Source organism: Mobula birostris, chromosome 17 (genome assembly GCF_030028105.1).
Source record: "Mobula birostris isolate sMobBir1 chromosome 17, sMobBir1.hap1, whole genome shotgun sequence".
NCBI classification, from domain to species: Eukaryota; Metazoa; Chordata; class Chondrichthyes; order Myliobatiformes; family Myliobatidae; genus Mobula; species Mobula birostris.
The window spans coordinates 8,382,018-8,394,111 of record NC_092386.1 but is presented as its reverse complement, the minus strand read 5'-3'; the positions used below and the strand labels follow the sequence as shown (position 1 = coordinate 8,394,111).

At 39.8% G+C, this 12,094-nt stretch overlaps 1 protein-coding gene across 13 annotated transcripts in view; it reads right to left on the bottom strand.

The window, feature by feature from the left end:
- mef2cb (myocyte enhancer factor 2cb) overlaps positions 1–12,094 on the bottom strand; it is a 289,923-nt gene that overhangs the window by 172,207 nt on the left and 105,622 nt on the right. For 12 of the 13 annotated variants that reach the window (XM_072281243.1, XM_072281245.1, XM_072281254.1 and 9 more), the window contains one exon: positions 4,918–5,104. In XM_072281243.1, the coding sequence (XP_072137344.1) occupies positions 4,918–4,971 (54 nt within the window). In that variant the 5' untranslated portion in view covers positions 4,972–5,104. The remainder of the gene's footprint in view (positions 1–4,917; positions 5,105–12,094) is intronic. The other variant, XM_072281244.1, reaches the window with a different exon arrangement.

Here is a 12,094-nt window from a genome sequence, read left to right as displayed (position 1 = left end):
TTCTCCAGGCGCTCCTCCATGCTTCTCACGGCTGTCTCCATCAAATCAGAATTGTGCACGGTACCCTATTTAACAAATACGATATCATTTCACCGGAGAGGCTGCTCATGCTGCATCGCACTGCCATCTTCTCCTCTCGCCTTCACTTGGCGTTTCGGGCCAAGACCCTTCATCAGGTCTCTTCATGACTTTCGACCTAGCTGGACCGTGCTGAACTGTTATTCTGCCCAGTTCCATTGCCCTGCACCTGGACCACAGCCTTCCACACCCCTCCCATCTATGTATTTATCCAAACTTCCCTAAGTGTTAAAATCAAACCCACATCCACCACTTCCGCTGGCAGCACGTTCCACACTCTCACCACCCTCTGAGTGAAGATGTTTCTCTTAAATATTTCACCTTTCACCCTTAACCTATGACCTCGAGTTCTAATCTCACTGAACCACAGTGCAAAGGCCTGCTTGCACTTACCCTGTCTCTACATCTTGTAATTTTGGATATCTCTATCAAATCTCCCCTAATTCTCCTATGCTTCAGAGAATAATGTCAGGCAGCACCTGAGGAGAATAATAAATAGTTGACATTTTTGGCCGAGAGCCTTCATTGGAACTGAAAGGGAAGGGGGCAAAAGCCAGAATAAGAAGATGGGAGAAGGGGAAGGAGTTCAAGATGGTAGGTGAAAGGTGTCACCAGGTGAGGGGGATGGTTGATCAGCAGGGAAGGGCTAGGGGAGGGGGATGAAGTAAGGATCTGGGACATGATAGGTGGAAAAGGTAAAGGACTGAAGAAGGGGGACGATAGTGAACCATGAAAGAAAGGGGAGGATGAGGGGAACCAGAGAGAGGTGATGAGCAGTTGAGGACATGGGATGAAAGGGGAACCAGAATGAGGAATGGAAAAAGAGAGAACCAGAAGCTAGAAAAGTCAATGTTCATGCAATCAGGTTGAAGGCCTCTATTTACCGGAGGTAGGATCTGTAGAAGTACAGGGCTAGCGTTTGCTTGTTTCTTCATTTTAAAACCCAAAATAGGGCTGTCAAAATATTAGCTGTTCTACCATTCGCTGACCTCACCATCCAGCAGCAGAGCAGAAGTGGAAAATATTAGGAACCACTAGAATGTCCACCCCACTGATTTCTCATAATTTTCCCACTATTCTTAGATAGAGTGAGAATAAAAAAAACTATTCTATTTCAGTCCCAGTGTCTCCACGTCTATTTCTAAAATATGTTTTCTCAACCTAAACATTAATAATAGCTCATTATTACATCATTAGGGTATTTCATAACCTCAGACGTTAAATTAATTACTTTTGACGGACAAAATGCAAATAAAGTTATCTGCATAAAGCGATATTTCACAGATGGAGAATGAAGTTCTTTAGTTGGTGTTACTCACTAAGAGGAATTTTGTCCAGAATACCATGAGAACTTGCTGCTCTTTTTCAAATAACATCTGTCTGAACCACAGGAATCCATACAACATTTTGCATTCAGAAGCGAGGATATCTGACTACATGCAATGACCCAGTAATGCATTAAACTGTTGGGCTCCATGAAGTTCTGCTCAGGGGAAAAAAGTATCACGTTTACTTCAACGGCAAGAGGCAAGACTAATTAAATTAAAATTATACAGAAGTGAATGATTTCAATTAAAAGACAGAGTATAGAACATAGCAAACATACAGCACAGTACAAGCCCTTCGACCCACGATGTTGTGTCCACCTTTTTCATCTACTCTAAGGTCAATCTAACCATTCCCTCCTACACAGTCCTCCATTTTTATATCATCCATGTGCCTATTTGAAAATTTCATAAAAGCCCCTAATGCATCTGCCTCTACCATCAGCCCTGGCAGGGTGTTCCATGCACCCATCACTTGGTGTATAAAATACCTACTTCTGTCTTCCCCCCTATACTTTCCTCCAATTACCTTAAAATTATGCACGATCATATTATCTATTTTCTCCTCGGGAAAAAGTCTCTGGCTATGCTCTCGATCTTTGCCTCTTATCATCTTGAACACCTCTATCAGGTCCCACCTCATCCCCCTTCGATCCAAAGGGAAAAGCCCTCGGTCACTTAACCTTTCCTCATAAGGCAACCTGGTAAATCTCCGCTATGACTAGATAAACAATGACAGAAAATTTGAGAGAAATTCTGAATGGTACAGAAGTTGTAATGGAAAAATTAAACTGTTTTATATCATGCATCAAGAAGAGCAGGGAGTTCCCTCAGCATCTGGGCCGGTAGTTAACTAACCACCATGAATCACTTTAACAGACTGTCATGTTTTGGTCAGCATTGTGTGTTTCTCAGACCCAGTCACACAAACAATAGTTTCTGGGCCCTGTAATGATAATCAATGGCAAGCCCATCGAAACGATCATCAGGGTCTCCGTCCCTCCTATTTGCAACATTCACTGGGAGTTTGTTGTTTACAGCTTACCTGTGCTGCGCACTGCATGCATTTTTGAATAACATTTTATTAACTTATTTGCAGTAATGTTTATGTGCTGTTGTGTGATACATGTTGTGTCCATGGTCCAGAGGAACATTGTTTCATTTAATTGTAATAATCTACAGTCAGATGACAATAAACTTGGAACTAGAGCTGCAAGCTTGGAGACAGTAATTAGGAAGCACCAGAATAAGACAGAAAATTGTGGAGAGAGAAAAAGAAAACCTAGATATAATCCATATCTATGTCTAGGTATCTCTGGGTCTCCTTGAGACCCACACGGTCCAACCACCAGTGACATAAATACTTACGCCTGCTGTTCCAACTCCCAACAAATTCCACACACGGAGCAGCGCAGTACCTTAACAAATAAATAAGTGTCCTTTCCCTCCACCTTAACTTGAATTAAGTTGTTTCTTTAATCTCTAAGATGACTGCACAATTTCAAGAACTTCCCTCTACGCACATGAAAAGAATTTAATGGAAATGGATGAAATGGCCACATCAAAAATTTATACCTATGTATGTGAAAGTTACAGAATAATACTACATAAATCTTTCTTGCTGCGCCCACACAATATCCTTTCATCTCATTTTCAGAAAATGACTGAATATTTCTGCAAGATGAACTTCTGCATTAATTATTTATATGGCTTCTTGACACAGAATGCCAATTAATATCACATTAAGGGCAATTTTGTGTTATGGACTATGAGACCATACGGAGAGATTACAGAGAAAAGAAAATATTCATTCTGGTTTAGTAGAGTGTTCCAAGCTTAAACAAACTCATTTTACAGATGATCCTTATAACCGGTAGACAGAAAGGACTTTCATTCCAACAGATTGGATTGGATTTAAATCCAGGTTACATTGCCCATTCCCTGAATCAGTTTGGTTCATGAATTTGTTAGTTGTTCAGGAAAAGATTGTTTGAATTAGAGCAACTATGTTTTTACCAACTGTAATGGATCATCTCAATATAATATAAATGAGAGACAGTTCCAGCAACATCAATACAGTGTTAAGTGCTTCCAAATATGTTTCATGACTTCTGTTAAAATAAAAAAATCCCAATTTTTGCTTTCCCATAAAGAAATTGTTGATAAAAATATATTTTATAAACTCATTTTTATAACTGAATTTGATAACTGAGTTAACTGTCCATATTCAAGCAAAGATTCTAAGCTGTTATGTAGTGAACATAACTGTAACAGGGAGTGAGGGAATTGTCCAAGTAATGATTCTATATTTTTAAAATAAATTTGAGTTCCTAGTTGGCACATTCAGTCAGTTGGAAATGAAGTAATGATTTATAAACTAATATTAAAGACCTAATTTTGGTTTTCAACTCTGAAGTATTAAAAGAAAGTGGAAAAATAGTTGGATAATAGCAGTATTATTGCTTGCTGACTTGGCTTCAAGCAATAACCAGCCTTCAGGGAAAAACACTGAATGTATCCACCATAAATCCATGGTCAGTTGGTTCATAAAACATAATTTTTTCTATGGAGCCACACAATCCCAATACAAAGTTTTATTTTATTAATCTGATGGAGTGCATCGTTGAGCACGTAGAAACTAAATTGCCGCATAATTGATTTCTTTCAATGCAGAATTATGACGCATATAGACACAAGCATCTTCTTGATATATGCTTACATATATTTCTTGATTAGTCAGGTTACAGGGAGAAGGCAGGAGAATGGGGTTGAGAGGTATAATAAATCAGCCACGATGGAATGGCGGAGCAGACTGGATGGGCTGAATGGCCTGATTCTGCTCATAGGTCACATGGCCATATTTTAGTATCAGAGAGATTGAGCCAATCCATGATTAAATGGAGAAATGAATATAAAATGTAAAAGTGGGCTTCAAGAGCAGCTTGATTGTCTTCCCTGTCTGATCTGTCATGACACCCAAATAGCAATTACAGCATGGTAACTGTAATTTAATCTAACCATTTTCAATGGAATACTAGCAAGGTCATTTGAATATTGAACAGTTTACTTCATTCAGAGAACTTTCTTGTTTATCCCCAGGATAAATCATCACTGCTTTTAGCTCTATTTTGAAGAGATTTGTTCTGTCTCAGAAATTTATTTTAAAATGCCCTGTTTCTACACAAAAAATAGCTAAGATGTATATTCTAGAACATGCATTTCATAAATTGAGAAGAACCCATGTTCCCCAAAAGCAACGATTCCAGTTAACAGCTTCAGAGCCACACTCGTGTCACATCCTCTTGGGAAATAAATTTATTTTTAAGTTTCAATTAACATATTATTACAACTAAGAGGCTGTTTGCATCAGTCATTAATTATTGTTAATTATAAATTAAAATTCAGTAATTTTTCTTCATAAAATTAACGATTTTTCTCCACCATGAAATAGTAACGTAGTAGACTCAGTATAATAATCATTGTGAAAGGAACTCTATTTGTAAATGGTGCTCACCTGTCTGTTTCGCTCATCCATGATCCGTGTAATCTGAATCTTTTTTCTCCCCATCCTTAATGTCTTGCTTCTCTCCTCGTCCTTAAACCGTGTACCTCTGACTTCAACTCTCTCCCGTTTCCTCAATACTGGTCCTTCTTCACACTCTTCACTTCATTCAGTTCACAGATTCTCGCATCAGTCCCTGCTAATAGCAAGAAAAAACAAATTTAATTTGTGGTATTTGAAGACTCACTTTTAACACTGACATTTCTTGGGGACAGTATTAATGAGGCTTTGGGGTCCATTGTTCAATGCACTGTGAATCATACTGTAGTACCACACTGGACAGTCTGCTTCGCTTATGATGTTGTCCCAATCTGTTGTAGTTTGCTTGTCCTCCCCAAGACTGCTTAGATTTCCTCCGGGTACTCTGGCTTCCTCCCAAGTTCCAAAGATGTACAGGTTAAGGTTAGTAAATTGTGCGCATACTACGTTGATGCTCGGAGCAGGGCGACTCTGTCATCGCGCCCACTCCCCCCCCCTGCCCCACCCCCAGCACATCCTTAGACTGTGCTGATCGTTGATGCAAACAATGTGCTTCATTGTAAGTTTCAATATTTTGATTCCATGTGACAAATAAAGCCAATCTGTAATGAAAATCTTTAAAGTTTTGATCTGCACAAACAATCTAAAACAATAGGTAACACACATCAAAGTTGCTGGTGAACGCAGCAGGCCAGGCAGCATCTGTAGGAAGAGGTACAGTCGACGTTTCAGGCCGAGACCCTTCGTCAGGACTAACTGAAGGAAGAGTGAGTAAGGGATTTGAAAGTTGGAGGGGGAGGGGGAGATCCAAAATGATAGGAGAAGACAGGAGGGGGAGGGATGGAGCCAAGAGCTGGACAGGTGATTGGCAAAAGGGGATACGAGAGGATCATGGGACAGGAGGTCCGGGAAGAAAGGCAAGGGGGGGGGACCCAGAGGATGGGCAAGAGGTATATTCAGAGGGACAGAGGGAGACAAAGTAGAGTGAGAGAAAGAATGTGTGCATAAAAATGAGTAACAGATGGGATACGAGGGGGAGGTGGGGCCTAGCGGAAGTTAGAGAAGTCGATGTTCATACCACCAGGTTGGAGGCTACCCAGACGGAATATAAGGTGTTCCTCCAACCTGAGTGTGGCTTCATCTTTACAGTAGAGGAGGCCGTGGATGATAAAACAATAGGTTTTAGATTACCCCGAAGGCGTGGAACATCCCAGAATACATTGAAAATGAGTGCAAGTTCTGTAGCAGGAGGCTATTACTAGAGTTAGCAGTATCCTGTTAAAAGGAACATCTTGGAACCCAATCTAGGGAGGTAGAACATATAAACTTCAAGCTCAGTTTATTGTCATTCAATTGTACACACGTATACTACCAAAGGAAACAACATTCCTCCGGACCAAGGTGCACAGCACAGTCCATATAACTCACACAAATAACACATAAATTAATATTACTACTAGTAAATTAACAAATAAGTTAAAAAGTAAAATGCATTTACAAAACAAGTTAAAAAGTAAACAGTATAATGCTACTGGCGCTTGATGTGTGATGAGACCTGGGTGATGGCAGGGAGTTCAGGCGTCTTTCCATCCTAACAGTACTTGTCCTAATGTTATGATACCTCCTGCCTGATAATAGGGGGTCAAAAAGATTGCTGGACAGATGGGAGTGATCATTGACAATACTAAGGCCCTTTGCATACACAGCACTCCAGATAAATATCCCTGATGGGTAGAAGAGAGACCTAATAATCCTCTCAGCAGTCCTCACAATCCTTTGTAGGAACTTGCAGTCAGATGCCTTGCAATTCCTACACTAGGTGATGATGGACATTCTCCTGACCCTATTTGTCCAGATACACATGACGAATACAAGAGATTCTACAGATGCTGGAAATCCAGAGCAACACACACAAAATGCTGGAGAAACTCAGCAGGTCAGGTAGCATCTATGGAAAGGAATAACAGTCAATATTTCGGGCTGAGACCCTTCATCAGGATTGGTACCACATATAGCTGTCTTATTTTAAAGAAGCAGATTTATAACCATGCACTAAAATGTTCAATGTGTGTCTTCAGTCTCCCGTACCTTCTTGTTGATGGTAGCAATAAGAAGAGGGCATGTCCTGGCTGATGGGGTTTCTTTATGATGGGCTCCACCTTTTCGAGGCATCAGCCTTTAAAGATCTCCTCAGCGGTGGTGAGGCTGGTGACCATGATGGAGCGGCTCAGTTTACAACTTTCTGCAGCTTTTTCTGATCCCATGCAGAGGCCCCTCCATACCAGACGGTGATGCAAACTGTTAGACTGCTCTCCAACAGTTTATCTTAGCAATGTCTCATTAATGATTAATCCCCCATATCCTCTATTCATTAGATATCCTCTCAGTGAATTCGCAAATTCTAATGGAATAAGTATTCAAGAATATGAACAGATATGATCCTGGCACATCTTCTTATTCAGGTTCTAACCCCATCCTTTCCAGTCCTGATGAAGGTACTCAGACTGAAATGTTCACACTTCATCCATTTCCATAGATGCTGCCTGACCTGCTGAGTTCCTCCAGCATTTTGTGTGTGTTACTTTGGATCTCCAGCATCTGTAGCATCTCTTATGTTTATATTTGCTATTATTGCACCCAATGGAATTTGAGATCCACTTAGATTGAGGTTAAAATATGAACATTACAAATAGAGTAGGAAACTGAATATGCTTCTCTATAGCATTCTATACTTTTGTCCACAGATAGAATATTGGTCGTCTGATTTTATTTTGTGGACCTCATATCATACTCCCTCATTAATAGGGAAGAAAGAATTTATGAGTACCAAGAAATATGACTGAAAAAAATAGCCAAGAAAACCAAAATATATTTTTAACAGAACTGTGAGACAAAATATATTTTTAACAGAACTGTGAGACAGACTTCTTGACAATGCCAGACTTTGGTCATTGGACCCAGTACTAAGGTTGCACATTCCAGTGACATCATCTAAACTTCACTTTTCTGAATGAATTTGGCTTATATTCCTTCGGAGTCTTTCAATAACTGCCCAGTTAACACTGCAATATAAGCAGAAAATGCAGAAAATTTTGGCTTTTCTCCCATCCTTTCCGGTCCTGATGAAGGGTCTCAGCCTGAAAACTTGACTGTTTATTCCCTTCAATAGATTGTGCCTGGGACCTGCTGATTTCCTCTGCCATTTTGTGCGTGTGGTAACTGGTATATAACTCGTTGATGCCAGGGGATTAGAAGAAATGAAGCTTGCTACAATTACATACGTCTTTGTTGAAATCAAAGATGAAGCATTGGGCAGATTTGAATTAGGATATACTTAACAGAAATAAAACAAAAATTAAACATTATTCACTCTCCTCGACTAAAGAAATTTTTAATAAGAAAACCAAGTGGCAAAAGTGTTTATTCTGCAGAGTTAAGCAGAGAGAGAAGTGATTCGACAGAAGCATTTTGGAGATTGTGCAAGAAAAGGATTCTCTAAGTATCAAAGTTCAAAGTAAATTTATTATCTTCAAAAAATATAATATGTATGTCACCATACACCCTGAGAATTCGTTTCTTGCAGGCATACACAGTAGAATAAACAAGTGCAATAGAATCAATGAAAAACTATACACAAAAACTGAAAACCAATGTGCAAAAGACAAGCTGCAAATAGAAGAACAATCCAAACAATAATAGTAAATAACATGAGTTGCAGTGAGTTATACTGTACACACGCTACTGTGCAAAAGTCTGAGGCACACATATATATAGCTGGAGTGCACCATCACAGTTTTATACATTGCACTGTAATGCTGCCGCAAAAAAAAAAATTCTGATAGATGAGTGATGATAAACTTGATTCTGATCTGGGTCTCTATTGTGGACTGAGAGTGGGAAGGGGGCAGGGAGAGGGGAATCATGGCTGGGAAAAGGGGAAGGGAGAGGCATGAAAAACAATCTGTAATAATCAATAGGCCAATTGTTTGTAATCAAATGAACTTGCCTGGTGTCTCCAGGCTGAGCTTATCTACACCCACGCCACCACCGCCCCCCGCCCCAACACTCCATCTCTGTCACCTGTTCCACACCCCTCCCGCAGCGCTCCACCCTTGTCATTCCAACGTCCTTTGCTCCCGCCAGATTTACAAACTCACTCTGCACTCCACGTTGACACATGCAGTTCTGTGCAAAATTCTTTGACACCTTAGCTATATATATGTGCATTAGACTTTTGCACAGTCCTGTACTTAGATAATAAATTTACTTTGAACCTTGAGAACCTTTTTACTGAGATAGTATCACTGTGGTTTCAAGACAGCTTCTCCTTATCACTGAACTAACAGATACAATAAACACAGGTAAAAGGGTGCTTGTCAATTACTACTCTACGGTCAGAAATCAAATGCTATGAAAATGTTCTTTTTTGCATCTACTGTAACAATTCTGCATTGAAACTTCAGCAGCAGCCAACAGATGGCATTGACAGGACACATTTAATAATGTCTTAGGACTATAAAACAATCATTGCACATAAACAGTTAATATTATTTAGTCATACCTCAAGTGTGCTCTATTAAGACAAAAGTATGGATCAGGCAAGGTTGCAAGCTCTATAACACTGTGTGTACAATGCCACATTTAGAGTTTAAATAATTTATTCCATTACTGTACTGTACTTCAAATGAATTTCAGGGTTGTATATGGTGACATTTATATACCTTGATAATATAATTTACTTTAAATTTAAACTTTGAAATAACTACCAGACTGAAAAGTTCTTACTTGTGGAGTAGCATATTTTAGGATGATAAGTAATCAAACATCAAATTCTTGATCTTGTGTACATCTTGAAGCAAAGTGAGTCACTGTATTGACCTGGTGGGAACTCCTACTTAAGCCAGTGACATGGCACAGTGCACTCTCTGTATCAGGAAAGGAGAAGTGCGAGGGCTGATCATAGAAATAAAACCATGTCACCAGAATCAAAGTATTGAATCCCTGACTAGAGTTCACAGAGCCATTGACCAAGTGACTTGTGAATCATCTACATATCCAATTTCCTTTAACATTACAGTATATAAACCAAGCAAGGTTTCTACAATGAGCAAGACCACATTTAAAGTTATAGAAGTACAGCACAGAAATCAGGCACTTCAGCCCATCTAGTCCATGCCAGAACCATTTAAACTGCCTACTCCCATCGACCTGCACCAGGGCCATCGTCCTCCATACCCCCACTATTCATGTACCTATCTAAAACATTGAAATCAAGCTCATATGCACCGTTTATGCTGGCAGCTCATTCCACATTCTCACAACCCTCTGAGTGAAGAAGTATCCCCTCATATTCCCCTTAAATTTTTCACCTTTCACCCTTAACCCATGATCCCTGGTTGCAGACCCACCCAACCTCCGTAGAAAAAGCCTGCTTGCATTTACCCTATCCTTATATTTTGCTTTTATCTTTATGTCTTTATATATTTCTGTTAAGTGTATGCATAGACAAGCAGCAGTGTAACATTTTGACCATTTTTAGAATTTTACTTTAGCTTTACCACTATTTTTTCCACCGGAGAAAAAGCAGTTAACTTTCTGTGATTATAAAAACACTCTCAGCAGAGACTCAGTTTATCATCTAAAAGTACGGAATTAAAATTTGGTAGAGTAGTTAAAGCAGGAACTTAGTTTTCATGAGCTTAATATTGTTGTCTGATTTGTCAGATACTGGAGAAAGATGTGCCCGCGAGAGCGCGGAAGAAGGTCCTACAGACAGCTGGTGCGGGTTTCTCTTTGCTCACAAATTCAACCCCTCACCCACTCTCTCCACCTCGCTCAACCCCATAGCATTGCGAAGGGCTGTCAAAATGGCAGGAAGTGCGCAGAAAGTGGTCGAGGAAGGATATGATGTCAGCAACCACTAACAATAAAAGGTGTAAAGGTGCTTCCTTCCTTAAACTGTTCCAGAAGTGCAAAATGGGAACCAAAACTCTCCACTTCCTTCTCATTGCACAAACTGTCTGATTCTGTTTGAATACAGTGCTCCAACCTGCCTTCTGATCATCCACATGGACAGTAAATGACTAACGCTACAAATCACACACAGTGCAAAAACAAAACCAACTACTTTCTAATGCCAAGATTAGCAATGGAATAATATCCCAATAAATCTTGTTCCATTATTTCCCTTTCCCCTCATTACAAATTAAATTTAATAAGACAATGGAATAAAAAAAGCCAACCATTTGATCACTTACACGAGACAGCACCTTCTGTCCAATATTAAAATAATTTTTCTGATTAACATAATACCAAATCACACATACACAGCTGCAAAGATTGGTCTCAGCCTGAAGTGTTGACTGTTTTCTCCTCTCCATAATTGCTACCTAATGAAAAATTGCACTCAGAGACTGACAAGCAACCAATGTGCAAAAGGCGGCAAACTGTGTGAAAGATAGATGGATGGATGGATGGATGGATAGGTAGTCTATCTATCTCTAAGATACGGCACCATGGTGGTGCAGCAGTTAGTGCCATGTTATTACAACTTGGGGGCGTCAGAGTTGGAAGTTCACTTCCATCATCCTCTGTAAGCAAGTTTGTACGTCCTTTCCGGTGTGTACATGGGTTTTCTCCAAGTGCTCCCGTTTCCTCCCACAGTCCAAAGATGTACCAGTTCGTAGATTAATTGGTCATTGTTAATTGTCCAGTGATTAGGCAAGGGTTAAATTGGTGGGTTGCTGGGTGGCACGATTCAAAGGGATGCAAAGAGCCTGCTGCTGGCAGGCTGACTGGACAGACAGATGGAAAAATGGATAGATAGATAGATAGATAGATAGATAGATAGATAAAGAACACTGAGAACACAAGTTGTTGAGTTCTTGAAAGTGAGTCCATAAGTTGTGGAATCATTTCAGAACTGAGGCGAGTGAAGTTATCCCTACTGATTCAGGAGCTGGAACAAAAGTATGACTAATCTTCCACTTAACCTCAGTAATTTTTCACCCCTTACAGGATTCATTCAAGAATGTACATCTCGCTTTCATGACTTACGGAAAACTTGTACTGAGAACACTAAGTAAGTTAAACAGAAACATCTGGAGTGTGTGCTGCAGTACAAAGCAAGAGAACCAATTTACAAAATCTG